The following is a 20,390-nucleotide window of genomic DNA, read 5'->3' as shown; positions in this document are numbered from 1 at the left end:
GTAGAGGATACATGTTGCCTTATCCTGAAATATTCCCAAATTTACGAACACTGGGTCCGCACCGAAAATCCAATACCTATATACGACACCTGCACATTAATGTTGCTGTCGTGAATATACTATACACACCAAACTCACACTTTTCCAATACAAACGCTTCAGCGTGTGCATCACTATTATATTATTCGACGATAATAATAATAATAAGACGTGTGTCTTGCTGGCGAAACGAACAAATAGCATTATCATCATGTTATTCGAGCACAATATTTTTCAACTGGAGTTTTCAGGAGACTAGAAAGAGCTGTTTTGGTTTCCGGGAGGGGGCGGGATTACACACTTCATAGTTCGTTTGTCGCGCAGCATCACCACGCGCGTGTCGCGCCGTTCGATCGAAGGCCGTGTCACCGGACAACGCACAATTTATTATCGACGGCAGCGGCGGCGCGGCGCGCGCGGTCCGTCCACCCGCGGCGGCTGTCAAACGCATAGTTGTTGTACGTTTTCCCAAAGGGCGGGCTGCAGGTCGGCGGGTGACTCAGTCGGGCGGGGCGGTGCGTATAAATAATTACGCGCGGTGTTTGCGTGCCGCCGCGGCACGTGATTGATTGCGCGCGTAATAAAATGTGTATACGACCAGAGTCCCACCGACGACGTAGTCCGGCCACCGGGTGGTGGGTGATATACCGATCGAAAGACACACACACACTCGCGCGCGCGCGTGCGGTTAGCAAAAAAAAAAAAGCCTCTTTGCGGCGTCGTCAAAATGGATCTCTCGGTCGCCGAGGGACGTGCGGCGCCCGCGTTAAGGAGAGCCGTGCAGCAATCAATCCCGGCCAAGGTCATATCGGGCCGACGGCAGCACAGACGCCCTGGCGTCGTCATGACGACTCGGTTCGCGCCCGGCCCGCGGATCCCTGCAGCGTCCGGACGTCGGGCCAGCGCGTAGTACTACGACGCCGCTTATCATCGAAACACCGCCGCCAGTTGTAGTACACCACCACCGTCCGCCGCCGTCACGGCCACAGCTGCACTATTTATACGCTATAATATTATAGTACGCGCACTCGAGTTATTATTATTATTATTATTATTATATTTTGGTCTCTGTCCTATCACGCCGGCGGCGGCGTGTGTACTCGACACCGCCACGCGACGACTCCCTCGCTGCGGCGCTCGTATCACACTCCTGTATCTCACCCCGTCACGCTGTCTGTCTCTATCGCTCTCGTTCCATCTCTCTATATCATCTCTCTCGTCACTACTCCGCGACTCGCCGTCTCGTACCCTATAGTCACGCGTCGTACTATCACGTCGCGGTGCCTCGCCGTCAGATCAACAGATTATAAAACCGATCGCGCGTTTTGAGGTAAAATCCGTTGAACATGTAGTCTCGTTGATATTCTATGCAATTTTTTTTTTTTTTTTGTTTAATGTTTCATGCCTACGTCATATTACCAATTATTATTATTACGTATCTTATTGTTGTTATGTATATTATTTATTTATTTATTTTTATCTTTTGCGGTATACCATTACCGGCTGTTGCTAATGAATGCATTCGAGAGTTAAACACCAGATTTAACACTATTATATAGAATATACTATATTATGTAATGTTGTCTTTTGTGCCAATTATATCGATATAAACGAATATGATGGACGATGGTTTTAGACGGTTTCAGTCACTGGCATGTTATTTTGTGACTTCAACTGTAAGATCGTACATAATATTATAATATAATATCACGTATTTTACGTTAATTTTGTGTCAATATTTACTTAAATAAGCCATCTATCTTTTTTTTAGTTCTATTTCTTTTTTATTATTTTTAAAAATTATAAATCATAATACATAGACTATATTCTATTCTATTTTCAAATCCAAACAAATTTTTTTACGTAGTGTGTATAGTATGTACAAAAGTATTCATTATACATCATAGTACAACAATTTATTGCATTCGTTATAATTTATTATTATTGTGTTTATGATCAATGAACGTAAATTTAATATAATATAAACTGTAATTTTATTGTCAATAGTATAATTTATTATACAATAAAACATGACTTATTAATATTGAAAATATTACAAACGCTTATTTAAACACATTTCACACACGTTTTAAATAGACAATAGTATATTGTTTATTTGTTTAAACTTAAACGCATTAGTTTTGTGTTATGCAAGTTGAGAACATATAAAATATTATATTAAATTAATTTTGATACATTTTGTTAAATGTTATTTAAAATATAAAAATCTTTAAGTAATTACATAAATTATATAATGAAAAACCATTACATTTATTAATGATTTAAATTTTAAAGTATAGGTACAGTTAAAGGTAATATTATGTAGTTGTAAATAATTCATTATAAATAATAATTGAGTTGTATGATGAGAATCAAATATTTTTGATTGCAACATTTTTGTATTGCCTGTAAAATAACGTGAAATTCTAACCACATGTTTTTAATTTTAAAATAAAACTAAAATAAGCGTTAATATTAATTTTCTGCATGAATTTAAAAAAAATTTTGTTTTAATTATTAGCTTTATAAATGTTTTTTTAAAATTATTTATGAATTAATTATCATAAAACTATCATTTGCACGTTGTTTTGAATGTTTAGTCAATATTATTGTACAGTTTACTCTATATCTATGTAATAGAAAATGCATCATAATTTGTAAGTTTTGAAATGTATCGTATTATATTTTTATTATGTTATATAGTATTGTATCAGAATAGTGCCTAGCGAATATTTAGATTCTTAAAATTCCCGTTCTATAGTTAAATAGTTATAATACAACTTCTATTTATAGATAATAATAACAATTTATTCATTTGAATAAAACGAAGTCAAATATGTAATATCTAACTTGCACAAATAAAACACAAGATAGATAGGCATAGTAAGTAGGTAAATGATGAAGAAAAAGAAAATAACTTATTATAAATTTGTTAATATTGATTTTCATTCAACTTCTTTGAGTCATGGAATATTTTTATTTTTGTTTATAATAGATGTGCAATATTCTTACAAGGTTTGTTTGGATAAAAAAAAAAAAAACAAAAATTATTTTGGTTTTTATATTAGGACTCGCTGGGTGTAGGGGAGATACCTATATAGTTTCAGGAAGTGCGTGCAAAGGTCTTAACTAGGCCAAGTGTTGTATGAACCTGGTGTAAACTTTTATAGGGCTAACTTTAGCATTAATAGTGTAAGTACATGAAATGTTTAAGTCTTCACTCTTCAACCCATCATTCACATTTCATTGTATGTTTTATCCGCACTAAAATTAGGCGTTGCTAGAGTATTTTCATTACTATGGAAATTTATTTACAATTAAAAGAAATTATTATAATATTATTAATTAGTTAATTTCTTTAAAACGGAGTCTTCATTTTTCAATCTAAATAATGTATTCTGACTATTCTGTACTGTATTTTTTATGAGTTGTCTATAAGTTGTGCATTAAATATTTATATGATTTAGGTGGTAGACTGTGGGTAGTACCTACTTTATTATTTACACAGATGAATAAATAATATGATGCCATAAAATATCAGACAGTACATATACATTTTTGAACAAACAGCGCTTTAGTTATAAAAAAAACAAGGAACCACCGATAAATTGATAATCAATAAATAGAAGCGATTTTTATTATGTGTTTTATAGCAGTTATTTAAAAAATAAACGTACTTTGGTAACGATTGTAATAAATTCTCAACACTGTTGTTACCTAACTCAATTACTTAAACGTAAGTAAATTTTGACGGTGTTAAAATGTACATAAATTAGTTTAAAACTTAACATTTTAAGAAATTTATAGCGAAAGTTTTTAACTTACATTTATTATATAGTTTCTATGGGTTTGCGAAAATTCAATAATTATACGATTTGTTACATCTATTAATGTTTATACGATACAATGAACAGTAGGAGTTGCATTTCAGTGCTAAAAAAACTTTATTTAATTTAAATCAATAAATACTATTAGAGAGCATAAACATGTTAGTTCACATATTATATACTATTACCAATAATTGGAATCTTATAAAATACGAAAATTATATTGTTAAATAACTAAAAAAATCTATTATTAAAATGTAGGTCATTCGTGTAGCTGGTAGGAAATAGGTATTTTTTTTTTTTTTTTAAAGCTAATATAACAACATTTATGAGTCATAGATATAATGTAACCTCTCAAACATTACAAATTAAAGGTAACTGAATTTTGAGTATATCTATATTTTATATAATAATGTTAAGAACCACTGAATATTGTTTGTGAAATTATGGTCAGTACCGGATCTACAAATTATACAACCCGGTGCACAACATAATATTAGCGCCCCTAAAAATTAAAATGTAATAAAAATTATGACTTATGAGTTTAAAATTTGAAATTTGCGCACCTCTATGATAAGCGCCCGGGGCATGGGCCCCGGCTCCCCCCCCCCCTAGGTCCGGTACTGATTATGGTGTATATTATGTTGTAGTATTAGTGTATTTAGCTGTAGAATAATTAAACATACTGTAAACTGAGACGTGTGTGACAACAGGCGAGTAGGACTCCTTCACTATGCAACTGGTCTAAAGAATTTGTTGAATTAATCCTTTTGAGCAGACGACCAGCTCGTATACGGGGACTCGCACACGTAGCAGACAGTCTTTGAACAACGCATTACCATTACAGACTATTTCAGAACATTTATTTTATTAAAACATCATTTACAATTAAATAAAGAAAATAATTTTGAGCCAAAGGAAGTAATTTCATCTCGTTATTTTTATTTGTTGCGAAATCGCCAAGTCCGCGTCCATAACAATAACATCACTTATTATTGTTCGTTACTTTATCCTATTTATTTTGTTTTTTCTTTATTAATTCTTTAATCACTTGTGCACAGTTGTGCTTATTGTAAATTATTACTCAACATATTGTACAATTTTCTGGTTTAAAAATAAAAAATATATAATAACTATATTTTTCTGCATTCTGAATTTTAGGCTATAACTTAAATTTAACTACTTTTTGTTCATGAATATTGATTAATTATTTAATTAATTTTTGTAAGTATTTATTTTCAAAAAATTATAAAATTTAAAAAGATACTTCAATATTTTTACATTACCATGATAAGTTAAAAATTATGTGTGTTACCAATAAGTATTATAGGTAGTTACTGTAATAGTTTGTACACGTATAGCGTATTTACCAAACATGACAAATCTGTATGAACTGAAAAAAGTAAACTTTATACTTTTTAAAGTAATTATTAACTATTTAAAATTTAAAATATTCTGTTATTTTAAAGTCAATGTATAATAGAATCTCAGAAAAGGGATATAAATAGCCTAAAATTAGTCAAACATTTTTAAACACATTTTATCGTGTATACACTTAGATAGGTAGCCAAAAGTTTAAATAAGCTCCTACATTTTATATTATTTTTAAATACAGAAAAATAACTAAAAACATTAGAGGCGAAAACCGTGATTGGACCTATAATCTGAATAAGCTTATTATGTCGTCAAAATTTAAATTTGAAACTACAAAAAAATTGTGTATTTTTAAATTGTTTAAACTGTTATTAGAAAAAATAAACAAATGTTATCAATAAAAATCGAAAAAATATGTCTATAAATGCCACGAAAATATTCCCATTTCCATCTGTTTTTGTTTTGTCTCCACATTTTGGCAAAATTCAGATTTTTTGATTTATGATGGGAAACCTAAAATTTCAACACTTTTAATAAAAATGCAAACAATTAGGTATTAATCAAGAACAACTTTATTGTTAACAATATACTTATAATATACTATAATATTATAATACTTATTAGTAATAAATTGACCATTAGGATAGCTTTATACAAAAATGTTTTTGAAAATTATGCTATTTTATTTATTACTTTTATGTACCTATATATATTTTGATATTGTTTTTATAATATAAATGTGTATAACCGTGACAAATGGCAATACATCATACTGCTAAATTTTAATAATTTTCTATGCTACTACTACATATTAGGTAAGAATGCATGATTGAACTCAGTACGGCGTTTTATAGTCTTATTATTGGGTGGATATTATAAATAAAAGTACAGATATAATTCTATCATCTGAATATACTCACTAAACATCTCTATCAATTGCATAAGTTTGATAGTTAATAAAAAACCATAAAAAAAATTATTATATAAATAATAAACGATATTTATTCTCATTTAATTTTAAAAAATATCATATGTCACCTTTTTAAATTAAAACAATTTAATTTAACAGTTTAGACACTCACTTATTTATTTAATAATTATACTTATGGAATTACTTAAGTATAATGGAACACAACACTAACACTTTAAAAATCTGTATACAGGATGACTACTAACCAATCATGTTTCCCTCCATATTTTTCCTTCAATAATGAATTTATCAACATAGGTACTGATTTTTAGAATCTTTCTTTTAAAGATTTCAAAGACCATATTTTCAAATTCATGAGAATTGTTGTACTACCTAAGAAATGTCTAATGGCGATACAAACAACTGTTTTTTTAATGATACCCGATCCCCATTTAACTATATATTTTTAGTGGAAAATGTTGATGTACTTAATTTAAAATTCAAATGAGTAGCTTTTTATTCATTAAAATATTTGTTCCAATGATAATAATGCTTAAAAATGGCTTTACAAAAATTTAAAATAAACATAAAATAAGATTTTGTATTTATTATAATTGGGCCATTTTTACGAATTATTAATGTAGATAGATTAATATTTTCATATTTCTAATAATCCCCATATCTTATAATTCTAGATCCATGGTACTTTTATCCTTTGAAAACAAAAAAACAAAGTTAAGCAACTCAAAAAATACTCGTATGAATATATATATAAATATACTATAAACACCAAAAGTTGGGCTTGTCCACTTATGTCAGTTGACTCGTCTAGTTGTAATGCAAATAATGGAGAGTCACGGGATTGTTGCAATACTTGTTCTTTAATATCTTCAGACATGTGTTCTATACGCCTACTAATGTTATTGTCAGATATAGGAATTTTTAATACTTCTTTTTCAGCTTCTTCGCCAAAAAGTACTTTTACGATTTCATGGCAAGCAGGTAAAATAAGTTTTTCTGCTATAGTGTGTGGTTTCATTTGTTTAGCTACAAGTTCTGCTACTAGATAACTATAGCTTCTTGAGTTTTATCAGAAATGGCCACTATTTTTTGTTATTTTTTCAAATTGTCGTGTTTCTGATTTTAGTAAACGTTGAAAATATGAAGCATTTTTATCAACCAAATGAGAACGCTTGGTGGAAAAATGACGTTTTAATTTACTTGGAACCATTGATTCATTTGATAGTTTTTCGTCACATACTAATCGCCAAAATCCTATGTTTAAATAATCTTCATGATATTGACGTCTGATATTTAATTTGATTTTTTTCTCTGATTGTTCACTCACTGAAGTGCTGTCAGTTAAACGAATTATAAATGCATCCATTATAAAAAAAATAAGTATTATTTAAAATATACCATGTAGGACAAAAGTCATTAAAAACACAATATTCCGCGAAGGGACGTATAGTTATCGGTACGGCTGCGACGGGCAAACTAATATTAAATACTATTATAGATTTATACGTATTCGATTAATGATTAGCCTGTCTTTATATTTTTGTTTGTTATAAGTTTTCATCGAATATCGATAATAATACTGGAAAATAAAAAATTAACTCTATTAATAGAATTTTCGCGGCACACCGGTTGAAAACCACTGATTTATACGCACATTCAAGTGTCGTACACGTGTTTGTGCACGTGATAGACGACAAACGACGGAACCGTAATTTTTCCAGGATTAAGTCTTCCAATCATATCAGCCATCCACGCAACGACCATGGTATATGGCAACAATAGGAAGCGGATTTCTTAAATACCCAACCTAACCTTGGTTAAGCAACACCAACGTACCCCTCATCAGTTATTCCTACAAAAATCTAGTTGACGGTCTATTCAAATAGAATTTATAAAGAGTGAAATTATACAGTGACAGTGATACAATTAGGATTTTCTAACGTGTGGGTTAGGGAGATATGGAAATAAAATGTCTGGGAGCAATAAGATGTAAAACAAAACATGTTAATACTACCTAAATTTAATTGTTTTTAATATTTTTTTTAAATACTGTACACATTTAAATATTGATCCTGATAACCTTGGTCTTCTACACGTTGGACTCAATTATGAATTCATCACAATATTTTCACAATATGAGTCTTAATAAAATGTCCTATGAATGTTATAAATGTTATCGGTCATTAAAATAATGATTTGTGTTTTCTTTTAAATTTGCTACAAAGTGCATCAGCATCATAATGTGTTTACAATAAGGATGAGTATTTTTTTTTCTGTCATCAACATTAGGGGTAGTAAAAATACTCTGATTTATCAGTAAATCTCTGTAACTCAAAAATTAAAAACCACTTGAAATTTTCACCAAATTTTTATAATAGTATATTTTCAATATACGATTACGTTTCTAAATTATTTTGACTTTTTGAGCTATTTATAGCCTTGAGACACTTTTCGAATTTTGTAAACAATTTTAAATAATTCTTGATAAAAACTTTTAACCTATCACATTACTAATATTTATTTTCTATAAATATGTATTATGTTATTGTAAATGATCCTGTTGTAGAAAAATAGATTTTAATACATCGATATCAAACTTAAAAAATCACTTTTGTTCGAATCATATAGGTACGTTTTAAGTGAACATTTTTTTATGATTTAATATACAACAACGAGATACACTAAACCCTACTATATAACATAGCGACTTTCTAAGGCTTTTAATATTATTACCGTATTGGAAAAACCAACAAATTTTTTTTTTAATTAAAATTTTAAAATTTTTGATTTTGTATCCCTTGTCTAAAATTAATTAAAAGTTAAACTTTTAATTTCCATCGAAAATTCAATATTAGTTGAGTTATGTATTTTCAAGTTTTAAAGAAAATTAATAGTCATGACTCATGAGTCATGAAAAACAGCTAGGGCGGGGGTGGTCGTTTTTCTTCGATGGTACACGATATCGGATATACACGTTACCTGCAGATTACAAGTATTATTGGTATATTTACAAAAAAAAAAAATCATATTACAGGACCCAAAATCTTTGGCAAATACTCCAGAATGCTGCTAGTGATGTTTGAATTTATAAATATTGCTCGATCGTTTATTAGTTATTGGCCCTTTAAATTGATGCAAACAAACACGACGCGCGACGTGTACGTTTTCTATTTTTTGTACGCATTTCAAATAAAATACGCAGACTAGGTAGGTGCTGGTAGGTACTATCGATGTCGATATACTTTAACCTACGTTCGTTACTTCGTTAGTGCAAGAATATTTAAATATAATATTATATCCTTGATAACCTTCAAATATATATGCATTATATTTACAAACATTAGAAGCGTATTGGATCGGTTCAGTCGTTCAGTGTCAACTATCGCCACGAGCAGTAGAAACTAGAAACACAATATATTATTGGTACATTTCGCACGGGTATTTGCGCCTTATCGCGTTGCCTATCGCAATACAATGTACAATGTCGATGTACCTACAATGTAGGACGTGGCACGTGGACCTATCCAACATTCGTGCCGATCACGCGCTCGCAAATCTCTCGACAGTGTATAGGAAGTTCGCCTAGGCGGCGCCAACAGGAGGGAATATTATTATTTATAAAATGTAAAGCGTACGCTATAATAAATCTTGGCGTGACCGCTTCACGTGATTATGCATTCGGATCGGCATGCATAATATTAAGAATGCATAATGCGCTTAAGAACAATATCCTTCAATACGTTTATAATATCTGGATGAAGGTATGGAAGAGAAGATCGTACTCTCGAACATATCTACCTACCCGCCCAGAATCGACAGTAGTAGTAGTAGTAACCCATACCTAATAATAATAATTATGGTAGATGCTTGACTCGTCCGCAGCCCAAATGAAAATCGCTGACCTTATTAGCACTGCCCGTCAGTGAGGTTTGATCCGGAACACTCTGATTCGAGGTTTTCGAGGACGAGATAAATAATTAATTGGGAATTAAAATTTATTATTTATTTATTCACTTTACTTATTTAATTGTTTTATATTACGAGTATTTTATATTATGATATGTTGAATTATGAATCTTGTAGTTAAGCCATATGAAATAATAATAATAACTCTTAGTTATAATAATAATCTATAATAATTGAACATTAAATTTTATAAACATTAAACTATAGTATATTATTCGATATTTTTTAATTTGTATACAAGCAAGACGTAATTAGGAACTTTGTATTAAATTTATAATGTTTTTGACCAAGCAAAAAAAAAATTGTTTTATGAATAGAAAAAATAAAGAAAAAACAAGTTCTAACCAGAAATTTCTATAAATACCTCAAAAATCAAAATATTTTTAAAATTTTATCATATGCAGAAAATGATAAGAAAATTGGTTTAAAAAATGTATTATAATAAGTATTGTAAAATCAATTCATCCATCTCTACTCAGAATTCAAAATATTTTGTACTATAAATAAAATTTAAAAAAATTAATAGGTAACTTGGGTCGATTAAAAATTTAATGAATTAATGCACAGCGTTTGTTAATCATTCATCATCCACACCGTGCCATTCTGGTTGCTATAAAAATACGTTATATATTTTTAATTTATCAAAAAACTGAAATATAACTGAAATTCAACTGAAATAAAAAAATTAAATTATTTATCGACCTTTATAAGGAATATACCAGTGGTGTTCTGGTGTTCAAATTATTACTACGTTTATACGATGACGTTAAAACGGTTTTAAATTAATTCGATTTTAAATTCTTAAACTACATAATGAGAGCGTTTTAACGCCATCATATAAACACAGTATATGAGTCACAAACCAATTTCGGGTCACGATAAGTCTACTGTTTATTTAATTAACAAAGTATAATTGTATCTATGAACCCTATGTATATTATCTAAATTGTTATTAAGAATTGTGAACTAATGGCCTTTGCTGCCGAGTTGTTTTGTTTAAGATCAATAAAAAAAAAAGTCTACTGTTTAAAATTTAAAAAATTCATACATACATAATATATATTTAATATTATATAATATTATAACATATTATGTATATTGTATGTTAGGTATTAAATGAAAAAATTATTTCATATGTCATATAGTATAAAATAATTTTTGTGTAAACCGCTATAATTTTATATAAGATATATACACCAAAATATACTTATGGTCATTTTCAACAACCATTTTCTTCCCTCTTGTGCTTGTCGTGAACTCCATTCTTATAATTTTATAATTCAAATAATTATCATTAATAAATTAATTCTAAAATATTATTTGGTGTAATGTTACATCTGATGAAATCACACTGGGATCGTTCTTTTGACGAATAACGATACTTATACCCGGTAACGGAGTACCCAGATCGTACAACATAATACAACTGATATAAAACTTGTTTGTTTATCTTTCAACGCAATAATATACAAAGCTTTAAAATCTATAGAGTTAAAAAAATAACTTTATTATACGTTAGAGACACGACGTATTTAAAATATAAGAAATAACCAAGTCGTTAATTTAAAATGTTTACGTAGGTAAATTTGGCGCAAATGGGTTGTCTGAAAAAACATACCTTTTTTATTTTGGCGCAAATGAGCTGTACCAAAAACGAATTAATTTTTTTTTGGCACAAATGGGCGATACCCGGTGTCACTAATTCCCGGATGGGTGACCACCGGATTTTTAGTGACAAATTCTCACTTCACATACACGTGTTCTAACCAATCATATCCCCTCCCCTTATGTTAATAAATCTACATAACATACAAACAGCTAATAGCCATAGTTGCTTGATTTAATATTAATAAAAAAAAAGTAGGTCAGCATTTCGGTGTTGGATATTTGTCCATCGTCCTCATCGTCCCATCGGTCCTCGGACAGAAAAGTGTAATTTTACTGTATTCGATTTGAATGCAATGATTGCATTCGATAAAAAAACGATTCTAACCTTATATTATCATAGATATACATATACCTGGTTTGAGGAAAAATCGTTATCGTTACGCGATTTCATAAAAATTTAAAACTCAACTGCTCAAAACATTTTTCCTAAAATGACACTTCAAATTATCTCTATAGCTATTTGAAGCAGAACTTATGGAAAACTTAGTGTTGAATTTTTAACTTTAGATATAAATACAATTATACAAATAATTTTATGAATTTTGAACTACATTAAAATTTGCAAATATTCATGGTTATGTCGAATTTTTGTCAATATTAGAACTTCAAATGCTAATAAAAAAAATTGTGTCTATATGTATTCTTATAATTTTTTTATCACTATAAGAATAACTTATGAGGAACTTTGTGTTAAATTTTCAAGTATTTTGATTGGGCCAAAAAAATTTTGTCGAAACTTCAAAAAACAATTTTCAGAAAAATTGAAAATTTCAGTCGTCTATAAATATCTCAAAAATGTCAACATATTTTGAAAATTAAATCATGTAAATGCCAATCTAAATAACTGGTAAAATTTTCAAATATCTACGACTTATACTTTTTGAATAATAACAAATATTTAAAATCGTTTCAGGATAAATCGTTATCGTTACGCTATTTCGTAAAAATTTAAAATTCAAACAAACTTAAAATTTTTCCTATAATGATGCTTTGACTTTTCTCTATAGCTACTTAAAGGAAAACTTAGTGTTGTATTTTTAATCCTTAACTATAAACACAAAAAGTTTTATGATTCTTCAACTTCAAAATTACTTGCAAAATTTTCACGTTTTCGACAGATTTCGTGAAAATTTGAACTATAAACGCTTATAAAATAATAATTGTGACTAAAGATTTTCAATTTTTTTTTTAGCTTCAATAAGAACAACTCATAAGAAACCTTGTATTAAATTTTCAAGTTTTTTTGGTCATCCAAAATTTTTTTTTGATGTGTCGGTACATCAAAAAAAAATTCTCATAAAAATCAAAAATTTCAGTGGTCTATAAATAACTCAAAAAAAGTCAAAATTTTTGAAAATTAAACTGTATATAGATAACACTAACATAAATATTTGGTGAAAATTTCAAGTATTTACAGTGATTAGTTTTTGAATTACAACCATATATAATACATCGATTTGGTCGTAAACTGGTTTTGCATTAAAATTCCCGTTTTTCTGTCATTTTTTTTTTGCTTTTCTCGATTTTTTTGAAAACTGTTGGAAAATGTTTACTTTTGACCTCTATAATGCACCAAGGATATTCACTTTTACATCAGAAACCATCCCCAAAGCTTGAAATTGAAGCATTATTTCGACTAGTTATGCTGTACACAGAAACAAAAAAAAAACACACATCATTGTAATATCAATACATTCATCACTTCGTTCAGAATCTAAAAGAAAAAACTTAAAAGTCGCTCAATGTTTTGAAAATTTACCATGTCTAGGTAATTAATAAACCCAAATTTCAAGTTCTTACAAAAGTTTTTAACTGAATTACAACAAAAAAACTCCCAAAATTAAAATTCTATAATAACTAAAAAATGGCTAAAATTTCCCGAACTTTAAACTGTAAGGAAAAAAATCCAAAATACAACAAAAAAGATCTCTTTTTCGTTTGAAACAATATTTCTGGTAGAAAACTTCTTCCATAATTATTTTTTTAATATTATAAAATCGTGAAATCGTACGTTTTTTCTCCTTTAACCGCTTTTATTTCGAGTACCGTTTCGAAAATCGAAAAATGACTTGTTTAAAGTACCAGCTCAAAAACATAATATTTCAGAAAAGATGTTATACTTGATACTTTTGAGCAAGTTTAGAGGGGGAAAAAAGTTTACAGAATAAAAAAGAAAAAGAAATAAACATCATTGTAAAAATCATTTTAAAACAAAAGGCTAGTTCCGCAATTAGCACATAACAGTGTATAGAATAAATATATTATTTACCTATTGACTGTTATTTTTATCGTGACTTTCGTTGTCGTGATTACCAATATGCAATACTCGCATATATATACAAATATATGGTTTTGCGATATTTATTGGCTTTGACTTCAAATAAAAGGCGTTACAATTGTTTATCAAATTACTGAAATAAAGTTTATAAATAGTTACTACAATCTAATTTTAATAAAAATAAATAAAAATTCTTACCTATTTGTTTTATAGTTTTAATTGTGCGGTGAAAATGTATGTCAACTTTTATTATTATACTTTAAAGTACCTATATTATTTTCCAAAAGAATTTTCAACCCAAATTCTTTTTAAAAAAGCTTCTTTTGATATAACTTACTCGACCATAATCATCTCCTTCATTATCCTCTTTATTAAACAGCTGCTTAATCTAAATTAATAAACATTTTATGTTACATTATTATTATGGTTATATCATTACATTGTTTCTATATTATCTATTATTATTACTATTAACGTTTTTTGAACTATTTAATTATACTAAGAATGTAGCACAAGTGTCTATAATTATATAATAATATAGAAAAACAATTTTTTTTTATATTGAATACAACAAAAGCTATTCCATATGTAAGAATTGTAAGATCATTGTGAGCAGACTTGTAAAGTACTTGAGTAAAAGTATTAAAATACTTTATAAGTACTCAAATACGTATTCTAAATACATTTGAAAAAACTACTTGGGTATAGTATTTGAATACTTTTTTGAAGGTATCTGTATTTAATTATCTGTAATTAATAATATTTAGTTATCTTATTTATTTATACTTTTTTCGTCTTACTTTTTAATTATTCTAACTTAATTATTCTTATTCTAATTAATTTAAGTAAAATTAGAGTTCTAAAATAAAAATAATTAGTTGATTAATAAATAATAATTCAATTTATCTATAAGGTCATTAGGCCAAGGAAAAAAGATAAAACATATTAAAAAAAAAAAAAGTATTTGAAAGTATCTGTAAATACTTTTTAAAAGTATATTTTACAAGATTTATTGTGAGACACCCTGTGTATATATATATATATATATATATATACTTAATTTTATATATAGTATAGGTAAATAAAATTGAGTAGTTATAGTATGATATGATTTGACACAAATACAAGAAAAAAAAGCAGCCACCTAAGTAATACACTTTATACATTTAGTAGGTAGTATAGTTTTTAATTTGAATAATTTTTTAACAAATTTCAGAATAATGTATAACAGTATAGATACTAGTGTAGAATAAATACTAAATATTAAATGTTGGGTTATTAATAAGATATTTAAGTTTACAGCTTATAATTAAATGATCGTTTATAAAATATGTATAGGTAGTTCATAAATACAAAAGTTATTTTAATTGATTTATAACTGTGTAAGTATTATCATTAAATTTTAGCATAAGTGAATAATAATATGATACTTATATATATTCAGTAAAAATTATAACTGATTATAAGATTTAAATGTTAATGACACTATTGATTGTATAAAAATGATGAATTTAATATATTTTAGTTGAAATGTATTCGATATTGCAGCAATTAAGAGAGCTAAAATTACTTTTGAGGAGCTAATTTGATTGTAACATCCACTAATTGTGCCTATTTATATTGAAATATAATTAGAACCAATAATTAGTTTTTTAGTAGTCTTGACAAAATTAACTAGTTGTTTACCAAACAAATTAATGTAAATTTACTCGTAATTTATTGCAATGATTTTATATGACAATTAAATGTGCGAGCTGTGTGAGTAGGTAATGCACATACGCCTGCAATAACTTATGCGTATTTCCCTGCTCTAATTTAATAATTATAATATATATATATATACATTACTATTTACTTTAACGTAAATAACATTAAGTGTCATTATAATTTCAATGCGCTGACCTTTGAATATATAATATTTATATTGTTATACATTGTCACATACCCAGGTAATTATTTCGAAATAACTCTTTAAGTCTAGGATTATGATTTACGAGTAACAGAATTACCGCAGATGTGTGTAATCTATAATAATATAAAGAATATTGATACCTATATATTAAATGCGTGACTTATAATAATGAACTGTATTTTAATACTTTCGTGATGTAAATGTTCATTGTTTGTAAAATAGTTCCTTTTGAAAATGTCTGTAAACCCAAGATTTACATTTCATTTTCTGTATACATTCACGTTGAAAGTAAACGTTGTATCGACAAATATGCCGCTTTAACGACACGTGGTTGAAGGGCACTAAACTATATTTATTTTATATAATCATTCAGAACGGGATTTCGCTCTTGTGGATTAAGATATTGGGCGTGTTCAGCATTCTGTGATTTTCCTGAGTATATAAAGAACGGAGAATGTCGAAGCAAGCACACATAGTGGTCGTTAGAGTTCAATTGTTGTAGTAATAGTCCATCATTTTAATTGTTATTCTTCGTTTGCTGTAAACAGATTGACGATTATTTGCAAAACAATGGCATCTTCAATCAAAATCGATAATGGCTTTGCCATCAAACTTTCGTCTCATCAATTGGTATACAATGTTTTATTCGTTTTTATTGATTATTGTTTATACCTATTTGAATATTTAAACAGTTTTATTATACCGAGGATTATAATAAATGTATAGGATTTGTGAGGATTTAAAAATATTTATCCCTTTAAAGAATCAAATTTAATTTTAATGTTGTATACATGTTTGGATAATCAATATTTAGAACTGATAATTAAAATGCTTTTGAAAAATTATTAATTTCTATTTACGATGCATATCATTTATTAATGTATTTTGAAATTTTACAAAAATTTATATTTAATAATTTTTATTGACAGAATGTATAAACATTGAACATAGTAAATTTTAAGAATACATTAAATACATTTTTTTTTAATATTCAATAAATGTATTATAATGTTGAAATTATTATACTTGGAACTAAACAAAATGTTTTTTATTTTTAATTTTATCAAAAACAATATGTGAAAATATCTTAAACTATTTGCATTATTTTTGTTCAAACTTTTATCATACTATATTATATTATTTTTAATCATTATTGTAATTTTAATCCCTTTATTTTTTTGCTAAAATAAAATAAACTTTTAATAATTAGTCCAATATTTTTAAGACCGATGCTTAATTATAAAAAACAAATTTTCAACAAACACTTGTCCATATTTTTAGTCGTTCAGCTCTGTGTAATAGAAACAGAGCATTTTCCACATTTTCCAAACATTTTTCTAAAATTCTTTACTGTTATATATTATCTATTAATGTATTATTATTATTTCAGTAACGTATTTATAAATAAATACAATATTTACCATGAACATAAAAGCGCAGCAAAAAAAAAAAAATCTCACTGAAATTTGTACTCTTTATAAGTTAATGTATTTGTATTTTAGTTCCAGAAAAAGATCTACTATTTCAACAACATGGACGAAACAAACCAAGCGAAATTCTCTTACAGCATAGTGCCCACCACTTCCAAAGATAAGCATACTGTGGCTGCTTTCCTAAGAAAATTCTTTTTCCGCGATGAACCATTGAACGTAGCGGTACAGTTATTGGAAGAAACAGATTCGGCAGCAAAACTTGAAAATTACTGCATTAGCTATTTACAATATGGTATACAAATACTATAAACCGATATGATAAGTGGTTGTATAAACATTGTGAAAACAAAGGGTTTTTTGAAACAATTAAATTTAATAAATTTAAAAAATTTGTTGTAGACTCCGTGTTGGAACTTAGTTTGTAAAATAAGTGGAATATTTAATTAAAAATAGACAAAAATTAAAAATGATTATACAATGTTTAGAATATATTTCACTATTTCAGACAGAAACCAACAACTCATTATTATTATTTATCAAACAATATCATATTATTAAATTCAATACACGTTTGTTTTCTTATAAATTATAATATAAATATTGATATTTAAACTATACACTTTAGTTTATTTTTATTTATATTTGTTAACTTTTTATATTCAGGAATGACATTTATGGCAGTATCTCAAACTGGTGATATAATGGGTGTAATTTTGAACAACATAATGCACAGAGACGAAGTAGAAGAAGACGACGAAGACGATGAAACATGTAATGACAATCTGAAGTTTAAGGACATTGTGGTTTTGTTGGAAAAAATTAAACGGGAAGCAGACGTGTTTGCCCAATATAAAAACGTAAATCGTATATTAGAAATAAAAATTGTAACAGTGAATGAAGCTTATAGAGGCCAAGGAGTATGCAAGGCGCTCGTCGATAAAACCAAGTATGCAACAAAACTCATATAATACGCATATCATATCATATCATCGCAATATCATATTTGAGGATTATATATATGTAGATACGATATAGCATATAATATATTATTTTATTTAGATAAGATTCTATCTAAATTAAAAGTTCAACTATTAAATCTAATACACATTGACGATACCTAACTTAAATTTTAATATTTGATAAAAACGGTGATCAATTTTGCTTATATTAATTATACCAATTATACAGGTATGAGTGTATTAAATTGCACTGCTTAATCGTGTTCCATTGAAAATAAATTTCATTAGAAAATATAAATATACGTGTTTATATACAATATCTAGAATATAATTAAATTAAAATATATTTAGATTAATATTGTAGCAAATATTTATTTTACTGTGTGCAATTACAAATAATATTAAAGTGAAGTTTTAATTTTTAGAGAATATGCATTGGAAATGGGTTGTCAAATGATTTACGTAGAGTGCACCAGTCATTATTCTGCCAAGGCAGTCGAAAGACTTGGATTTCAATGCATTTATTCACTGGCCTATAACGATTATGTAAACGAACATGGTGAGATGGTGTTCAAAACACAATCTCCACACAGAGGTGCAAAAGTGTATGTGTTACCTTTGTAATGAAACCATTCGATATGAACCTCTACACAATTCACCCATCTCCTTTATAATAACAATAATAATCATTAGTCGTTACCATTATCGTATTCTTTGTATAAAATTTTTGAATTTTTATAATGTACCAGACTATATTATATGTTCAACGAAAAATCAAAATTATAAACTACGAGTATATAATAATGTTGTTGTACTTTATTTATAATTGTTAATTTATATAAAAAGATATTTTATTGATTTTGCTTTGTCTACTGTTAAATGATTATGAATTTCTTGTTCGAAATTTATAACATTATTATATCTATTTAAAGTTAATATATTTCTATGAAGAATAATACTAAGCGAATTATTATTATCATTATTATTATTATTAATATTATGTTTTATTACTATAATTTTTTTTGTTACGTGTATTATGAAATTGTGTATTTAATAAAATAAATATTCAGGTTATAATATTTACCTATTAAATAAAATATATTCAATATGTTTTCATTTCATTAATACATATAGTATTAACTATTTGAATTTTACTAATAATAATATTATTATTATTATTTTAAAACAAACTATCGGATAAAATAAATTTAAATGTATATAGATAAAACAAAATAAACTGGAATAATCACTCTTTTTTTCGAATATTTTTGGTCATTATTAAACATTATAGTTCACTGTAGTCTGTGTTTCTATAATTGATCTGTTAATTTTTAATTCAATAATAAATAATTTTAGGTATACAAAAAACCAGTGGCTAAAATATGTTTTTTTCATATAATAATTCTATCAACCTTTATTTCTATGATATTTATATTAATATCCATAATATATTTTTATATTATTAGTAATACGGGAGCCAGGAGGATGAACAAATTAACAGATTTTTGCTCTAAACGTCACATGATTAAATAATTTATATAGTAGTATTAAAAATGTATATTATTAATTGATTAATACCTAATGCAATAATATTGTATCATAAAAATATTATTATTACCTATTATAAGTAAAAGCCTACATACGTTACATAGAATGATGTAAATAGGTTCATAGTATAAATAGATTAAAATTGATCTCATCCTTAATTAAAAAATGTTATATCACGCATCGTAAATAATAATATTAATTTAAAAATTATTTTATGAATTTGAAAATTACAAAAAACATTGTTATTTATTTAAATATTTGATTTTGTCAAAAGTGGAACTTCAAATAAAAAAATATTGTGCAAATATATTTATAATATTTTACCGTAGTAATAGACATTTTATGAAGACCCTTATTTTAAATTGTTATGTTTTTGGCAAAGATGATATTTTTATCAACATAATTTGAAATAAAATTTTAAAATTTAAAAAATTTAAAATTGATTTCATTAAATC

The 20,390-nt window shown here is 27.2% G+C and overlaps 1 protein-coding gene across 3 annotated transcripts; it reads left to right on the top strand.

The window, feature by feature from the left end:
* The first annotated feature begins 988 nt into the window (after nt 1-988).
* Nucleotides 989-19,424, top strand: LOC107173090 (arylalkylamine N-acetyltransferase 1-like). Of its 3 annotated transcripts, none has more exons than XM_089221046.1 (4): nt 989-1,369; nt 17,498-17,720; nt 18,092-18,374; nt 18,813-19,423. In XM_089221046.1, exons 2-4 carry the CDS (start codon nt 17,528-17,530, stop codon nt 19,009-19,011), a joined length of 675 nt encoding a protein of 224 aa, XP_089077172.1. In that variant the 5' UTR covers nt 989-1,369; nt 17,498-17,527; the 3' UTR covers nt 19,012-19,423. The 3 variants fall into 3 exon arrangements, with proteins under 3 accessions (XP_089077172.1, XP_015378951.1, XP_015378950.1); XM_015523465.2 differs by lacking the exon at nt 989-1,369 and adding an exon at nt 3,618-3,775 and having other exon boundaries at nt 18,813-19,422; XM_015523464.2 differs by lacking the exon at nt 989-1,369 and adding an exon at nt 16,406-16,625 and having other exon boundaries at nt 18,813-19,424.
* The last annotated feature ends 966 nt before the right edge of the window (nt 19,425-20,390 follow it).

The sequence above is a fragment of the Diuraphis noxia genome, unplaced genomic scaffold (assembly GCF_037042655.1).
Source record: "Diuraphis noxia isolate RWA-SAM2 unplaced genomic scaffold, SU_Dnox_SAM2 contig0002, whole genome shotgun sequence".
Classification (NCBI taxonomy): Eukaryota; Metazoa; Arthropoda; class Insecta; order Hemiptera; family Aphididae; genus Diuraphis; species Diuraphis noxia.
Note: the sequence above shows the minus strand (reverse complement) of the source record. Positions and strands in the feature narration are given on the sequence as shown.